The 18168-nt window shown below is 39.7% G+C and overlaps 1 protein-coding gene across 3 annotated transcripts in view; it reads right to left on the bottom strand.

Annotated features, from left to right (window-relative positions):
* The window catches only part of CACHD1 (cache domain containing 1), a 162333-nt gene that overhangs the window by 30145 nt on the left and 114020 nt on the right, over positions 1-18168 (bottom strand). For all 3 annotated transcript variants that reach the window (XM_042463873.1, XM_042463871.1, XM_042463874.1), the window contains exons 10-16: positions 17039-17188; positions 16474-16597; positions 12943-13060; positions 10709-10877; positions 3687-3829; positions 2717-2898; positions 971-1081 (exon numbers count right to left, since the gene is read on the bottom strand). In XM_042463873.1, the coding sequence (XP_042319807.1) occupies positions 971-1081; positions 2717-2898; positions 3687-3829; positions 10709-10877; positions 12943-13060; positions 16474-16597; positions 17039-17188 (997 nt within the window). The remainder of the gene's footprint in view (positions 1-970; positions 1082-2716; positions 2899-3686; positions 3830-10708; positions 10878-12942; positions 13061-16473; positions 16598-17038; positions 17189-18168) is intronic.

Below are 18168 nucleotides of genomic sequence, written 5' to 3'. Positions count from 1 at the left end.
CAACCCATTCTCTTCAAAAGTGTTTAATTTATGAGAGTAAAATTTCAAAAGCCATTTGGCCCTTAATTCTCATGGGTGGAATGTAAACAAAACAGCAAAACAAACAAGCAAACAAACAAAACCCAGCATCCTCCCTCCCATTATTAAAAAAATATAAACTGGGACTAAGAGTCAATTTTGAATGCCATGGGGAAACACCACAGTTGATACTGCATCTTTCTGGTTGGCATTTTGGCTTAATTTTGGCTTATTCTTTTTCTCGGGGGGGGGGGGGGGGGGGGGGGCTGGACAGGATAGGCACACTAAACTGGTGTATATTCTCATATTTAGAGACATTTGACCTATTTTCTGGTGTAATATAGCATGGAAATCAGTGCTATGTTTTAAAAATTAGGTTGTTGGAGGGCTTTGTGGGTCACCAGGAGAGTAGAGGAGCTGCTGGACACACTTTCCTCATTCCTGGTCTAGACCACAGCGGACAAATCCACCAAGTGCATCTCCTCAACAAACCCCTACAGAAAAAGCCCTGTTTGGGTATCAGCAGCATATCCTGAAGCCTCCAGTAGGCTTAATTGGAAATGTAATTATTATTACACCCCCACAGGATGATTTTAGACCTGAAAAGGACCTTTTAAATCACAGTGTTGAAATATGGGTTCACACAGACTCAAGAAGACTAGGACAGGGTGAAAGAACACTTCCCCCCACAATCCTCCAAGTTGCTCACCCGAGTCAGGGGTCATTTGTCTTCTACTATGCAGACTTATTATGCAAAATGAGTAAGTGAGTAAAAGCCTGAATTTAGTTAAGGTTTTCAGATATTGTCACTTGCATATGTAACCCCTCTCCCTGAAAAATACCCTTCTCTCTTTTTTCATTTTCTTGGTCTACTGCGAATGGAATACAATCTGAGGAGATTTTCCCATAAAATATTGACCAAATATTTTTGGTACTATCAAAAGAAATTCACCTTGAAGAATGAACTGTGTGACTGATGGTAACCACATACCCAGCTCCTCCAACATCTAAGTAGGGCCCGGTGAAAGTAATTAATCCTGGATTTGCCACTGCATGGAGGTACCTAACAGAAAGCAAAGGGAAACATATTTAGTATTAAGAGATAATAATACATTATAAAATGAATGCTGAAGAATTTGTGCAAAATATCTGGAACACAGGTAAAAATTATTCTTCCATAATCTTGTGCACAACCAGGGCTAAAGTACTTTTAATTCAACTTTGCATTTGGGACCCATGTTCTTTTTAAAAACTCAATAGTTCATTATTTTGAAGTGGCTTATTATTATTAGGTTTCCTACGTATCAACAGAGAGTGAGTGAGGTGTAGTGGCTTGTGTGTTGACTCTGGAGACCAGGGTTAAAATCCCCACTCAGACATGGAAACCCACTGAGTGATTTTGAACAAATCTCGTTCTCTCAGTCCCAGAAGAAAGCAATGCCAAACCTCTGGTAAAATCTTGCCAAGAAAATTCTGTGATAGGTTTGCCTTAGGGTCACCAGAAACAAGTTGAAGGTACACAACAACATGTGTCAACAAGAATATTATGGTAGCATCTTCTATTTTGAAAAAGTAAGACAGACAATCTCAGAAATCAAAGTGTCACAAGTAGTATATGAATATCTAGTAGTATATGATTCATTGCAAAGATCTGCCCTAATGAACAGCTTCAGGCGAAACATATAACAGCTAATTTTCTGTATAAATGAAGCTCTTCAGGATTATCTGCATATTTGTTCTGTTTTATTTCTTGCTGCTAGAGGGATAGCTCTCATAGGTTCTTCCTTACCTCCATTTTACAATGCATTCCATAGAACATTCATCTAATTAAAACAAGATTTATATAGTAAGCTTCTTAAGATTTCCTGTGATTACAAGGAAAATAAATACAGTATCTGGGCTACAGAAGAAAGGTGTAGCTAAGAAATAGTATTTCAGTTTTCCTATATCTTCCTATTTGAGCAAGGCAGGGGGAAGAGAGGGGAAGAGTAGAATTGACAGGCATGACTGACGGCATGACTAGCTGGGGGCAGATTCTGCATTTGGTTATATTCACTCATTTCTGCTTCATTTGCAGCCCCCTCCTCACAAGCCCAAAAAAGGCTTCTTTCAAGACAGCATATGGAATGGAACACATTCAGGGGCTCCCTCATGTTTATTATCTCATTTACAGTGTATACAAAAGATCTTGTATACTTGTGTATAATTATGCTTGTGCATAATTAATAGACTTCTGTTAAACTAGCATAATCTTATGTGGATTTTTTTTAAAAAAAACTAACATAATCTTATGTGGAATTACAGACTGGGAAATTTACAGAGGAACTAGTGTATGAAATAGTAAGACACAAAAATACCACAAGAAAGAAAAAATCATAATGAGAGCCACGTGAGATAAGTGCTGAAGGGTTTTGCAAATAACATGGATTTTGATAACCAAATGTAGATGCTTCCATTATTCATTGCTGCACAAAAGGGCAGGGAACAGAAACTATCTTTTAATAAAAGCAAGTAGTCAATGCAATTAACACCACAAATTTAAAACAGTAATGTATAATGTTTCATTTGGAAATGTTTATCTGTTTATCTCTCAGTAAAGATTTTCTATAAACTTTATGCCAGTATCCTCTTCCCTTCTGCAATATTATCAACCTCAAAGGTTTTCTTAAACCTTTCATAATGGGATCCTAAAACTCACCATTGTCTCCTAGTGGGATCAAATGCTTTGTCCATGAGGGAACCAGGATAAATTCTGAGCACCCCATTGGGCGTTGCTATGTAACGGCGGACAATGTAACTGTTCAAGCTACTCATTTCCATTTGTGTCATCCATTCATCTGTGACGTGACTGGTAGCCATTACTTCATTTCTGACAGAGAACTGCAAAACAAAGACAGACCTAGCAGGGTTCCTTTAAGACTTGCCTGAAAAGATAATAAGCTGCTTGCAGGGTTTCCTAAAGACTCATCAGAGATAATCTAAACCCAATTACTTCTTCAAAATCTTCTCATACCAGATGGACTCAGTAAATGTCAAAACACTGAAAAAAACAACATCATGCTAAAGAAATATTATTGCAATCATTCGCAACATATAATGTTTTAATTTGTGTAGATCTAAATCCTTTTTGCTTTCCATGCCTTTAAAAAATAAAGAACATTCACTGTTTCTGGTTTGTAATACTTATCTCATCTTCATATTGTTCACATTCAATTGATCTGATAGTCCTCCCTAGTGAAAAACTGCTGCTTATTGTACTTGGAAATTCTGTGATGTGGAACAGTTAAAAATATTAACTCACTATCTTTCAAAGTCCATTTCTGAATCCAACTGAGAAGACTTATTGAATGAAAACAAATAGAACAATTAATATTGCTCTTTCTAACACAGAGCACAAAATGATATCCCATTCAATTGTTTTATTGCTATGTATGGCATATTCCTGATACTGACAAAAAAATAAAAATTGCAACAAACCCAGTTACTGATGTAACAAGAAATGAAAAGTCCTAGTCCAGGACTAATCAGAAATAATCTAAACCCTATTACTTTTGTAAAATATTTTCATACCTGGTGGACTCATCAAACTTTCAGAAATTTCTACATAAGACAATCATGCTAACAAGGAAGACAAAAGGACAAAGTAAAGCACATTTAAAATAGCATACTTTCAGCCCTGGGTTGGCAATCAGACGTGTGTTATCACTGAGATATGCTGTATAGTGTTCCACCATCCTCTTGGTCTCAGGTTGGCTCAGATGTTCATATGGAGAAGAGAAGCTACCTGCAGACAGCATTACCGTAGGGCTTTCTGAAAAGATTTCAGAACATTTTTATACACTAAAAAATACCACTGAAAGCCAGCCATATGAATATAGAATTATTTAGTTAGTACAATTACCGTATTGGGGCAACTAGACATGACAACTGTGACAATCTATGTTCTATAATGTTTCCTAAGTATCAGTATTGCTGATATTCCTGATATATGATATCCTCAAATATCAATGTTGCCACCAGGGGGTACTGTTGTAATAATAGTATATTACTTTTAAAAAAATCATCTGTGAAGGAGACTAATATGCAGGACAGAAACACCTGTTATGGAAGAATGCCATAGAAAAATTGAACTATTGATGGGAAGGAAAGAGGTAGAGAGTATCTATGTTCTTGCTCAGTATTAAGATGCCCATAAAAAGATGAGAAAGACTTTAGCAACCTAGCATGCTTTCAGGTTCCTTCATGAAACCAATCCAGTCTGTGGCATAACCTATTGTCTGACTTGGCTGCTTCACTCTGCTTAATAGCAGTGGCAGCCCTGAATCCAGCACGCAGCAACCACAGGTGTCAGCCACCCATTCCGATGTGCAGAGATAGCAGGTCATAGCAAAGTAGATCTGAGAAGTCAAATATATGGACAAGAATCATCTGAAAGAGGTCCTGTGGCTCACTGGTCTTTGCCCAGGTGCATCAAAAGTACCAGCAAACTTCACATGACTACCTATATGCAAGCTGATGTGGCTGGCAGTCATCATATATTAGCTGAGAACTATAGTTGGCATGGGCCAGGGCTGTGGTATACAGACATGCATTGGCACTTAATGGAATTAATTTCTCAGTGTATACACTGGAATTAATATAGCTCAAGGAAGGAAAAAATAAATTTGGAGATTTCTTCCACAACTGCAAACTGAAAAAAATGTCCTTTTAGTCTTCGGAGTACCTCTGATAAATGACAATAATTATGATTTTTCTAAAAAAGATTTTCACTGGTAGTTTTTAAAAAACAAAATTAACTGTGTAATATTTATACAATATCTGGTCACCAGAAGATGACAAGACTGCCTACCTTGCCTCAAAATGACCTGGTGTTGTTCCATAAACTGAGAGAAAGAAAACATTCTTCAGTCAGGAACCACATAATAGTGGTTCAAGGGGCTTTAAGGCAGACTTTTTATTTTTAAGGGGCAATATGCAAGCGGATGAGGAGTCGCTTATAGATGGAACAGAAACTGAATAAAAATGGCAAAATACATTGCCAAAACATAATTTGTTTATTCCTTCTATAAATTTGCATTTTCACTTCCAGTATAATCTGGGGGAAGCTCATAAAACAAATGGAGCTGATTTTCATCTATAAAATTATTCATTAAAAAAACTGAGAAGTTTTATACAGTTTTTAGAACCTCTGAACTTGCCAATTAAAAACATTTCAAAGTATATTCCCACCAGAGTTCTAACTTCTGCTTCCTTTCATAGGGATTGATGGCATTAAATATTTATAGCTGGGAATAAAATCTGCATAATTCCAAAGTCAACAGGATATGACATGACTGGCAAGAACTTCAATGTTTTCATGTTATTGCTAATGATTTATTTGACAGCCAAGAAAATCAAGGCTTAGCTTTGAAAGTTGTATAACAACACTACTCATACCCAACACGTTCTATTTTCTGAAAATAAAATTATGCAAGTACCTGCTTTCAGCATACACTTATTTCATAAACATGCTGTGATGAGTGTGTGTTTTAATGAACCAGATAATCTGAAGACACTTCACTTAGCAGCATTTAAGCTTGGGTCTGTCTGGCCTGTTTCAGAAGGTTCTTACAGAGAACAGCTGAAAGAAAACAGTACAATTGGACCTTGGTATCTGTGGGGGGATCCGTTCCAGATCCATCCCCATAGATACAAAAAAATAAAAATAAAAATGCAGGACTTCAAGTCCCATTGCTCCTAATGGTGGCATGATATGCATGTACTGTCATTGAGGACAACAGGCCTTGCCATCCATGGATGCTTAAATCTGAGGATGGCAAGCCCACGGGTAAGAAGGCCCCATTGTATACTGCAGCAGCACTTATGGACTGAAAGGGAAACACATGGACTTTTGTCTATGACTCATTAAAAGTACCTAGGCCTATGGTGGATTGAGGTAACTCCCCTGACCAGTGACAGTGTGAAGTATTGTCAGACAGTGGAACACACCTGCCAACGTAAAATGGTCACCATGAGCGTCTTTTCAGTTTCATCTTCTCTTTTATTATACTTGAAAAGAAGAACAGGTTGCTTACCTGTAACTGTAGTTTTTTGAGTGGTCATCTGTGAATTCACACAAATGGGTTTCCTGCATCTATGCAGAGACATTCGGAGCCTTCTAGAATCACTAGGGCAGACTTTTTGGCAATAGTTCCGCCCACCCTACACACACACACACACACACACACACACACACCTAGTGTTCCTGCTCTTTCCTTCGGTTCCAATTGGCCGCCGCATAGCAGCATAATAAGGGAACATGAGCAAGAGCATGACATGACCTGAAGGAAGGATGGCTGGGTTTGTGTGAATTCACAATGACCACTCGAAAAACAACAGTTACAGGTAAGCACCTGTCCTTCTTCGTCATGGTCTCTGTGAATCACACAAATGGGATAGACTATCAAGCTATAGTCACAGGAGGAGGGAGTGATGTGACATCAAGCACAATGTAAAGTGGACCAATTATGTTTTATTAATTAAACATGCAGATAGGAAGGATGCAATGCAACAAGCCTCAATTCAAATCAGAAAGCAACACTGCCCTCCCAAAAGCTGCATTATCCCTTGCCCTGGTATCCCGTCTATAGTGAGAGATGAAAGTCAGTGGCTGGGACCAGACTGCATCTTTGCAGATGTCCTCTAGGGACTAAGAAAAGCAGAGGAAATTGCTATCATGCTTGAATTCGAGCAGTAAGAGTCTTTCCTGATACCTGATAGGCTAAGTGTTCTAGCTTAAATGAAAGGAAGACACCACCTTGGGCAAGAAGGTGATATCCAGACGGAGAACAACTTTGTCATCATCATCATCATCATTTATTAAATAATTATTATTTATTATAATTATTTATTATTAAAGTGCCATGTCCCTCTGGCTTTCTAGTAACAAACTCTGGCAAACTCTGTGCTGGGGCGAAGGCACATGTGCCCATGGAGAGGGCTCTGAGTGCCACCTCTGGCACGCGTGCCATAGGTTTGCCATCACTGACCTATGGGTTCGAAGGGCTGCTTGGAAAGCTGCGAAAGGACCGATTCAAGACTCCAAGCAGGGTGCTTGTTCGATCTGGTAGTCCTCTTAGAAGAGGAGTGAGACGAGGAATGTTTATGCTTCCTTTTGTTGTCAGTTTTCTGTCTTTTCTCAGATGCTTTTTTAGAAGGCTTAAAGATAGACTTGGTCACAGTCGATAAGGATTTCTGCTTTTTTTGTGGGTGGATCCTCAGGTTCAGTGGTCTTGGTTGAGTGTCGATGTTCAGATTTGGATCAAATAATGTCCAAATCACAAGACAGAGAGTAGTTGAGGTCAAACTGAGTCAAAGCCAGTAAAACTCTATGCCAATGCCAAAACCAACAGAAAAGCCAAAATCCAAACCCAAAACCAAGATCAGAGCCCATTAAATTTGAATTGAAGAGCAATTCTAGAAATCAGTTCCTTTGATGCTGCTAGCGCAGCAGACAAAAAGGAACTGAGGGAAAAGAGAGGGTATGCTAGGGGTATATATAGGGTAGGAGGAGCTACCGCCAAAAATTCTTCCCTGGTGATTCTAGAAGGTTCTGAATATCTCTGTGCAGGCACAGGAAACCAATTTGTGTGATTCACAGAGACCACGACAAAGAATTTGCCAACTGTGCCACCATGACATTTTGTCAATTCTCACCCAAGGCTTTCACACTTAGAAGCAGCATTGACTCACGGTATATTGTTTCCTGATGAGGAAGTCTAAGTGATGTTCACCAATGCCTATGCCATTTCCATATATTGAAGCCAATGGTACTAGCAGCTGAACTTTACATTAAAACTGGCTAAAGGACAGCATTCTCCACTGTATCTTAAGGCACTGAGCAGTCTTAGGGGGCACAGACCAGGCCACATGGCATACAGAACTCTGTCAAACAGAAGAGAATGGCTGGAGGCTCAAGAAGAACAGGTATGGGGAAGAGCCATTACTTCCTGTCCTCTCCACATGTGCCAGCATCTGTTATCTGTAGTAGCTGCCTCATGCTGCCTAATATCATGGTGCCATTGTTTAGAAGAAAGTACGCAGAATTTCCCAAAGGCTAACTTTCTAGCTCTTGGACCAATCTGAGTTGGCTCACAGGTCACAAGCTGACATGCTCCTGATCCCTGCAAGCTCAGACGTACCATTCCTTATGTCTGTGTGAGCAATTCAGGGAAGCTCTCCTTCAATCAGACTAATTTTTTACAATTTCCCTCTGTGTGCTCTCTGTTGAGTTTTTTCCAGCCCATTAACCAATATCAGCCCTGCACTAGCAAAGGCCATATCTTACATAGTCAAGTGGAGTAAGGGATGAGTGAGGAATCTCTTTCACCTGGGCAACGGGGACAAATATAAAAGCATGGAAACAAAAATAATGTACCTATTAGCTTGAGACTTTACTATCAACAACTAACTAAGCCTTAGAAAAGACATTTCAATGGGGCATAATGGGAAAAATTCATGCAAACTCTGAAAACTACTAAAAAACTTAAAGGGAAGAAGTTGTGGCCATGTGGGGGATGCCAGAGTAAGACACCACCAGGGTTGGAACTTAGGGCCTAATGTTCCTCACCATTAGGCTTGGCATTAGGTAGAGACATTGGACCAGTTGTTCCCTGAAAGTTTGGGTTCTTCTTCTCCTCATACTCCATTTAGATCCATTTCAATCTGGTTTCAGACCTGGCTATGGTACAGAGGCAGCCTTGGTCATCTTGGTGGATGACCTACGTAAGGAGTTGGACACGGGGTGTGTGTCCCTATTGGTTCTACTAGACCTCTCAGTGGCTTTCGATACCAATGACCATGGTATCCTTCTGTGCCGCTTCTCTGGGATGGGACTTGGAGGTACTGTTTTACATTGGGTCTGTTCCTTCCTGGAAGAGCAAACACAGAAGGCGGTGCTGGGGGACTCGGCCACTGGCCACTGGCCTGTGGGGTTCCTCAGGGTTCTGTGTTGTCCCCTATGCTGTTTAACATACACATGAAACTGCTGAGGGAGGTTGTCTGGAGTTTTAAGGTGTAGTGTCATCAATATGTAGATGACAGCCAAGGAGGTTGTCCTGGTCCTAAACCAGTGTCTGTCATCAGTAATGGACTGGATGAGGGCAAAACAAATTGAAATTTAATCCAGACAAGACAGAGGTGCTCCTGGTCAGCCGGAAAGCAGATCAGGAAATAGGAATCCAGCCTGTGTTAGATGGGGCTACACTCCCTCTGAAGACACAGGTTCGTAGTTTTGGGGTACTCTTGGACTCAACTTTGAACCTGGAGGCCCAGGTCTCTGCAGTGACCAGGAGTGCTTTTGCACATTTAAAACTTGTGCACCAACTGCATCGGTTCCTTGAGACACCAGATCTGGCCTTGGTGGTACATGCCTTGGTTACATCCTGTTTCGACTACTATAATGGGCTCTATGTAGGGCTGGTTTTGAAGTGTGTTCTGAAACTTTAGCTGGTCTAAAGAGCTGCAGCCAGGCTGTTAACTGGGGCAAGTTATAGAGATCACACAACGCCCCTGTTGAAACAGCTCCACTGGCTGCCAGTTTGTTTCCGGGAACAATTCAAAGTGCTGGTAATGATCTATAAAGCCCTATATGGCTCAGGTCCACGATATCTGGCAGACCGTATCTCCCTGTATGAACCGGCTGAGCCTGAGATCCTCTGGAGAGACCTTTTTCTCTGTCCCATCACCATCACAAGCATGGTTGGTGGGGACGTGAGAGAGGGCCTTCTCGGTGGCTGCCCCTAGACTTTGGAACTCTCTGCCCAGGGAGACCAGAATGCCCCCCTCCTTATTGGCCTTCTGCCAGCAGGTTAAAACTTTCTTATGCAAGCAAGCTTTTAAAAACAGAATGTTCTTAAAGGACCAGCTAGGATGTTGTATCATTTTAAGTTATAATTTTTTTATCTTTTTAACTGTATTTTAATTTTTTAATAAGTAATCTATTTTAATATTGTAACAATTTAATTCTGTTTTAATGTATCACTTTTCTGTGTTTTAACTATATTTTTATTATTGCTGAAGCTGTTCTGAGTCTCAGTTCTGGGAAAAGAGCGGGACACAAATAATAATAATAATAATAATAATAATACTCAAGAGTACTTGAAAGAGCTTCAATATTCAAGAGCAGATCTTGGAAAAGATATTTTTTAGAAGATAACTTTCAGAATTCCCCAACCAGCAGAGTATGGGTTTCTGGAAGAGGTAGCCAGAGAAACTAACTCTGCCCAGCTGTGATTGAGTAATTGTGATTCTGATTACTTTCTCATAGCTATTTTAACTTTCAGGGATATTTATTATTTATTTATTTACAGTATTTATATCCTGCCCTTCAGCCCTAAAGGCTCTCAGAGTGGCTTACAAATATTATTATTTTTAACTAGATGGTTCCCTGCCCTCAGGCTTACAATCTAAAAAGACAGGACATAAAAGAAGGGAATGGTGGTGGGGAAGGGGTCATGTCCAGCAGTTCTTCTCTCCCTCTGAGGTGAAACACAAGGGTCAAATAAAGTAGTTCCAAACTGCTTTGAAGGTGGGGTGTTTAGATGATGCATGCCTTCTAAGCAGGCAGAAACCAGATCGAAGTCGCATTCTCGGGTTAAAAAGCAGAGCAAAAAGAAGCACAGACAGGAAGAATTGAGAAGAAATTCTTTACCTAATGTTGCCAGCTGTTTGAAATGTAGGCAAGCATTGGGCTGACCCAAGAGATCCAATCGATGATAAAGAAGCTTGCTACTGGGTACTGTGTTCAGGTTTTTAAGTTGTCTAACAGGTATTTCTGGCTGTATCACAACAATACACAATATGAAAGAAGTATCTTGAACCTAAACAAAGATCAAATACAGGTTGATGAGGAAAGCATACTTATCATAACAAAAAAAGGACATCTGAAGTTGTGCAAACTTTTTAATTCTCAACAATTGAAAAATTATTTTCAGATTTCTTTTTCAAAACCTTACTGGGATGTTCCCTAAAGATCTATTTTCTCCAGTCCTTCTAATACTCAAAACCCAGACAACCTGATAATGAACTTTGGATATCCAATGGAAGAACTGCTGTCCAATTAATTTTCTATTATTAGGTTACATATTCTAAATAATTTTGTACTATTTCCCTTAGATGCGTACCTGTGGAGATATTCTATAGTGCAGTAGTTCAGAGATAGGAAGTACTGTGGAAAACTCAGCACTCCCATTCACATGAATAGGCAGCTCCAAGTACTCAGGGGTGAAACACACGGGTCAAATAAAGTGGTTCCAAACTGCTCTGAAGGTGGGGTGTTTAGATGATGCATGCCTCCTAAGCATGCAGGAACCAGATCGAAGTCACGCTCTGGGGTTAAAAAACGCAGCAAAAAGAACCCAGAACGTTAGCTGGGAAAATGAGCACCATCGACCCTGCATATAAATGCCCCAACATCAGAGTGGTTCTAAAGGAGCAATCTATCCTAATCTTCATCCTAAAATTGTATACAAATGCACCGGTGCAGATGCACATCTAAAAAGGACGGAGCTGCCATACCCAAGCAGTCCTGGCAGCAATGCAAAAAAGTGGAAGTGTGATACCTCCAATGGATGTAATTACAACATACACAAACCAGACAGTCCAAGAGGGGCATGGGGTGAAGGAGGGGGGTGAAGAGGTGATTTAGGGGGAGTTTGCATGATTGCACTTTGCTAGTGTTTTACTGTGCACCAATATTCTGATGCCCTGTCCTGGTGGAGGATCTCAGGTGTGACTGTGTGGCTGATCAAAGGGGTGACCACCCAATGGGATGGCAGCTAGGCAGCAGGCAGTTTCCAGCAGTGTGTTTGTGAGACGGTGCACATGCATGGTTGGGAGATGACAATTTTTTTTTACCAAGGACGCAGCTTGACACTGTGCCGTGCTGTCCGGCTGTGTGCATTTAGGCTGCCTTGGGAGTGGCCCATGTGGTCAGTGGAGGTTCCAGCTGCTTTTCCCTGCCCATCTGCTTTACCCCTCACTCATGTATTACAGATGAGTCATTAAGAATTTCTGCTCTGTTCTTACAAGGGATGTGAAGGCTTTAATAGAGATGTTGGGGTAAGGAAATGGGAGAGGAGGAATTCATTTCTGTATATTCCTACACACACACACACACACACACACACACACACACAGTCAGGGGAAAAGTCCTTCCCACAGCCAACTTTTTTTGTGGTGTTTTGGCAGGCTTTCACATATTTTGATATGTAACACAGACACAGTTAACTGAACTGGCATTTTCATACAGGGATATGAAACAGTTATATAGAGCTGCTCACCTGCCAGTATGAAAAAGTAAGTGCAATAATCTAGTAAATGTAGATGAAGAGAGCAAATGTTCACCCCATGTGGTCAAATATTCTAAATCCATGGATGCTTGAATTTATTTTCTTAAAAATATATTTAGGTGGAAGGTTCTCATGATACTGTTTCCTGTGGAAGTAATTCCCAAAGCCAAAGGCTACATGTAAGAAGAATTTACCCACATGTGGACTCCCAAATCATGCCAGACATGGGTTCAGTATTCCTATAACTGAGGGTCAACTGAAAGGTTCAGAAAAAATTGTGGTATAGTCCTGCCAAACAACTATGGTGCCTCTCATAACAGGATTTTGTCACATGCACATACTCTGTTGATTTCTGAAAGTTAGAAAGAAATCTTCAGATATATAATGTCTTTGGATGTTATTATTCACACAGCCCTTAACAATTTAGCAGGGGTATCATCCTTAAATTTTGGAAATTCCAGGCTTATAATCCAATACTATAAGGCTTTCAGGCCATGCAGATTTCCCAGTTCTCAGAAATACTAGAAAAATAACTCCCATTTAAATTTAAATAAATCAATATATTAGCATACCTTAAATGAATTCTATCACTTACCATTTTCCAGGCGTAACTCACATTGTAGGCATCTTTCCCAATTTCACGCAGTTTGTTTACATGCCATGACAGTGAGGAGTTCACGGGGACTGTAATAAGCTGACTGCCTAGAGGGAGGCTAAGTTGGCAACAAACAATGTCCACCAGTTATTAAAACAGGAAAGAAACTCCATGCTTGTGTTTACTTTAAACAGAGATTATTTAAGAAAGGGCTATAATGGAATTTGTTCTTAATTAAAAATAGAAGTGGACTGCTTTTCTACATCAGTTTATGTTGTTACTGTTGTGTGCTTTCAAGTTGTTTCTGGACCCTAAGGCAAACCTAACATAAGGTTTTCTTGGCAACATTTACTCAAAGCCAAATGCTGAACTGTGGCCCTCTATGTTCAATCAGGAAAACTGGTTCCAGATGACACATTTTCATGATAATATCCCTAGCAGACCAAATGCACTGGTTGTATTTAGCAGCAAGGATAGTACTAGCTACTTGTGTCTCACTAGAGCAAATTACCAGATCAGATAAAGACCAGTGTAGCACCCACTCCAAAGGCCAGTGTTGTGTAGCCATTTGAATGTTGGACTGCAACTCTGGAGATCAGGGTTCAATTCCCAGCTCAGTCATGAAATTCACTGGGTGACTCTAGGCAAGTCACATGCTCTCAGCCTCAGAAGAAGGCAATGACAAACCTCCTCTGAAGTCTTGCCAAGAAAACCCCATAATAAGCTTGCTTTAGGGTCACCATACGTCAGAAACAACTTGAAGGCACAGAACAACAACAAACATTCACCAGAGGCACAGTTATACACATCCTAAATGCTGGATGCACTTACTATTAAAGGATCTAAGGCAGCCTTGTAAATGAAACAAAAGAACAAAACAATTCGGTCTGCAAACATTATTAGCCCATACTGGGAAGTAGTGCAGAATGGACAAAGAATTACCTTACTGCATTTCTATGCTTGTTTCCAGAAGCTTTCCACTTGTAGACATTTGCTGAACACAGAGGGTGGACAGAGTGTTTCTCTTGCCCACTGCCAACAAATTCACATGTGTTCAGTGTAATTTTTGCCCACCAATGACTCCCTAAAGAAACCAGATCCCATCTAATCCTAGAAGCTAAGCAGGGTCAGCCCTGGTTAGCAATGGGATGGGGAGATCACCAATGAATACCAGGTGCTGTGGGCTATATTTTGGAGAAAGGAACTGGCAAAACCACCTCTGAGTATTCCTTCCGCAAAAAAAAAAAAAAAAAAAAACCCTTATGAAATTCATGTGGTCACCTTAAGTCAACAGGTGACTAGAAGGCACATGCACACATACACACACAGCTCCAAGGCTAATGCTTAAATATGAGGCTGGTCTAGAGAGGCTGTGGTGCAATGTAAATTTTAACAGCTAAAAATTTGGAGTTTTATTGCTACTGCCCAGACTTTAAAAATGTTCCAGGAGAGTTATTTTTGGCAAGAGACTGTACAGGCCCAGAAAGGAAGACTGGTATGCACTCTGTAAGATACTTAGGTTCCTAGGTCATCTGTGCTCCTAAAGGTCAAAACCAGCATCCATAATTGGGCCCAGAAACTGATATATAGGTTCCTGTCTATCTACACTATAGGAATTCCGCTCCCCTGATCTAACTTTATTCCATCTTATGCAAGGGTAACATCTGCAGTGCTTTGTGCATGGTACATTAGAATATGAATTGTCAGGATCAGAGAAGGATGAATAACAGATGTATGACACTAGAATTTTCTTACAATTCTTATCTGAAAACTACATTAATCAATCATTTGGATTTATTTTCCTCCTAAAATATAATTTAGCCTCTACACTATAGATATTGCTTAAAACCTGAGTGAGGGATATTTTTTTTGCTCTGATTTACCGCTTTTAAAAAATGAAAAGTTGTTCATGCAGAGAATTGCATGCCCCAGTTCTCTTTTCCATTGTAACATGATTCCTTTTCCGTGACTCTAGGCAACCTATCATCTTCCAACTGTAAATGTAAGCTAAAAAGCCTTCCTACCTTACATAGGTGGCATAAGGATTAAGGCTTGGTAAAATACTTTGAAGATGAAAAACTAAGCCAATTATTTAACATAGGAATAGTAAAAGATGAGCAGAAAAAACAATACACCAAAGAAGATATACACTAAAATAACTTGGTGGTCAGTGGTTGAAAGTTAATTGTTAACTGCACCCATGAAGATACATAAGTAACAATAATACAGAGCAACTGAAAATCTGATATAATTAGCATTGTGACACACTTAGGCGCGTTCCCGACGGGCCCTATTGGGCGCTGTCATTACGCGCGAGGGGCAGCGCTTCCTGACACGCCTTGCCCCTCGTATGTAATGAGGGTGTCAAAATGGCGGCACACTATACTGATGGGCGGCGCCATTTTGACGTGACGGACGCCTAGTGTCCGCACGTCTCGCCACCCTTGTGACAACAGCACCGCAAGAAGCCACTTTTTGCAGCTTCTTTTTGCTGCGCAGAGGGGCCGCACGGTTTGTCCGCTGTGGCTCCTTTGTGCAGCAAACAAGGGCGGTGGCAGACCGCCCTTTTGGGCAGTCTGTAAAGCACCTTTGTTGCACAGTCTAATGCTTGCTGCTTCTTTCTGTATCCTATCTTATCCCACTGGAAACAGATTTTAAGCAATTTTTCCAGGGTCTCTCTAATCTCTTTGTTAATCTACATATAAAACCAAGAAGTTGTGAAGAAATAAGACTTCTGTATGGTCTTGATGTAATGACCATCAAGAGTCTTCACCACTAAATTCAATAATCTTTCATCATGCCTTTTATGGTGAAATCTGTGTTTCCTGTCTTGGCATCTCAGCACTAGAGACAGTTTCAAATGGGCCAATGTTCAGGAAAAGGATCTGTAAAAAATTATTAATGGCAGAATGGGGGCAGAAATGGTTTCTGAGTTGAGATTTCAAGACAGAAATAGGCACAAAACAGCTTTGTTAAAATAACAATGCATAGGGCAAAAGGGTGATAAATATGTTCTATAAACATTTGTAGAAGATTGGGGAGGGGGGGTGTCCCAACAGTACATTTACTTAAGAATAATAGATTTTTAAAAAACAGGAAATGAAATCTAGAATGAGTATCTGATTGTTGGTACTGTATGCTATGAGAGACATATATCCAAGAAGATAGTATTTAGCTTCCCAACATTTAGCATCTGAGAAGACAGTATATGACATAACACAAAATGTTCTTCTGTTCTAATCCCACTGAAATGTACCAGAACCAATTAAGACCACTTCTGTATTTCTTGTTCTGTTCCCCACTAATTTCAACAGTTTTTACAAAGAGAGGCTGAATTGTGTCCTAATCAAAATAATGGTTACCACAATAACTATACTTGGCACGATTAAATGTCATGTTTTCTATTGGGCACCACAGGGAATTTGCTTTTTTACAACTGTAGCTGCTGGGTAGCAACCAGTAAAGATCAACATGATTTCCACTGGAGATTGTGCATCCTTGTATGAAGTATTAAGTACCTACAAGTCTTACCTAAGAATGTTCTGCCGAACCAGTTCAAATTTTGGAACATTCTCATAATGGATTATATCTGTATGAAGTGGTGGTTCAGAAAGCAAGTAGGGTCTGGTAAGGGAAGGGTGCATAAGAGTGTATCCTAAAAATTAAAAAGGATATGTTTTTCATGAAGTTTTCAACATAATATATGAAGGATATTTTTAAAAAAATCTTCATTAAAATTTCATGTATTTAGAATGGATTTATAAAATTTCTACATAACAGTAAATAAACCAAACCACACAAGTCCACACAAAAATACACAGTTACAAAAGGTAATTATTTAAGGGCCAACAAAAAGTAATACAAGGTGGGAATGATGCATTCCTCCAGATGTTTTAGTACTGCAACTCCTAGCATTCCCCATCATTTGCTATGCTGGTAGGGCTTCTGGGATTGTAGCTTAACATCTTCTGGAAGGTTGCACAATTCCCAACCCTGAAATAAGATAGAGTGACTCAAAAGTAATGTTATTTTCAAATACTACAGATTTTATTATTAGTCTTTGAAATAGGAAGCATATTGACGGCATTGATAGTACCTTTGTTATCTATTAAAAATGTGTAGGAAGCCAAAGAATCTTGGTAATAAGTAACATCTTCCAAAATATAAGCCAGGTTAACATCTACTCCTACAATTCCCAATAGCAGGTTTCCAAAATAACAAGGCTTGCTTACAGTCATTATCAGACCTGTGAACAAAAATAAAAAACACGCAAACAATTAGCAATAGAAAAATCTTCAGCATCATGTGTGGATATGGAAAAAGAACTTTAATCCTATCTTAAACTCTTATACAGTACCTAATCCTATCAGTGTTTACTGGGAAATCCCCATTATTCAATTGGTCTTACTTCCCAACTACATTTAGGATTATAGCACTAATGCCCTGTGCCCCCCCCACTACATGCAATTCACTACCATATAGCATGGGGCCTGTACAGACAGGCCAAAATAAAACTGCTTCGGGTCTTTAGGACTGAAGCATGGCTTTGGCGCAGTTTCCGGACTCTTAGGATGCATGCATCATTTAAACAGCATACTTCCAAAGTGACCTGAAGCAGCTTTATTTTTGCCTGTCTGTCTGGAGCCATGGCTAATGGTATGACAGAAGGGAAGAGGCACACCAAAATATCTTGGAAAGCTGAATGAACGATGTCTGCTGTTTTACAAGAGAGTATTACTTCTTGTATAAGAAATAAGTGGCCTTGTTTTTGTTTGTTTTTTAAATGTTGCCAACTTAGCTGAGGGCACCTTTTTAATGGATTTGAAAGTTTTTCACTCAAACTAACCAGTTAACTAACAGTGCAATCCTATATGTGTCTACTTAGACGTAAGCCAGTTACTTATGTGGCAGAGAGAAATAAACTGTATTCCTAAGGGCATGGGTACATAATTTCAGTCAAAATGCTGCAGTGGTTTTTTTTAATAAGGTATTTTAGCCACCACAACATTAGCAATATTAGTGTAATCTATGAACTAATTTGGCTAGGGGGGAGGTTTATATTGGGAAATACAACTGAGAGGCAGAATGAAGAAAAAAAGGATGAGCCACATCCACCAGTCTCTGCTGCTAAAATCCACTCTGAGATCTCACAATTATATGTATTAGTAAAATCAGCATAAAATAAAGGTTTCTGTTTCTAAACAGTAAGGAAACAATATTTCTACC

This window comes from Sceloporus undulatus, chromosome 4 (genome assembly GCF_019175285.1).
Source record: "Sceloporus undulatus isolate JIND9_A2432 ecotype Alabama chromosome 4, SceUnd_v1.1, whole genome shotgun sequence".
NCBI classification, from domain to species: domain Eukaryota; kingdom Metazoa; phylum Chordata; class Lepidosauria; order Squamata; family Phrynosomatidae; genus Sceloporus; species Sceloporus undulatus.
Note: the sequence above shows the minus strand (reverse complement) of the source record. Positions and strands in the feature narration are given on the sequence as shown.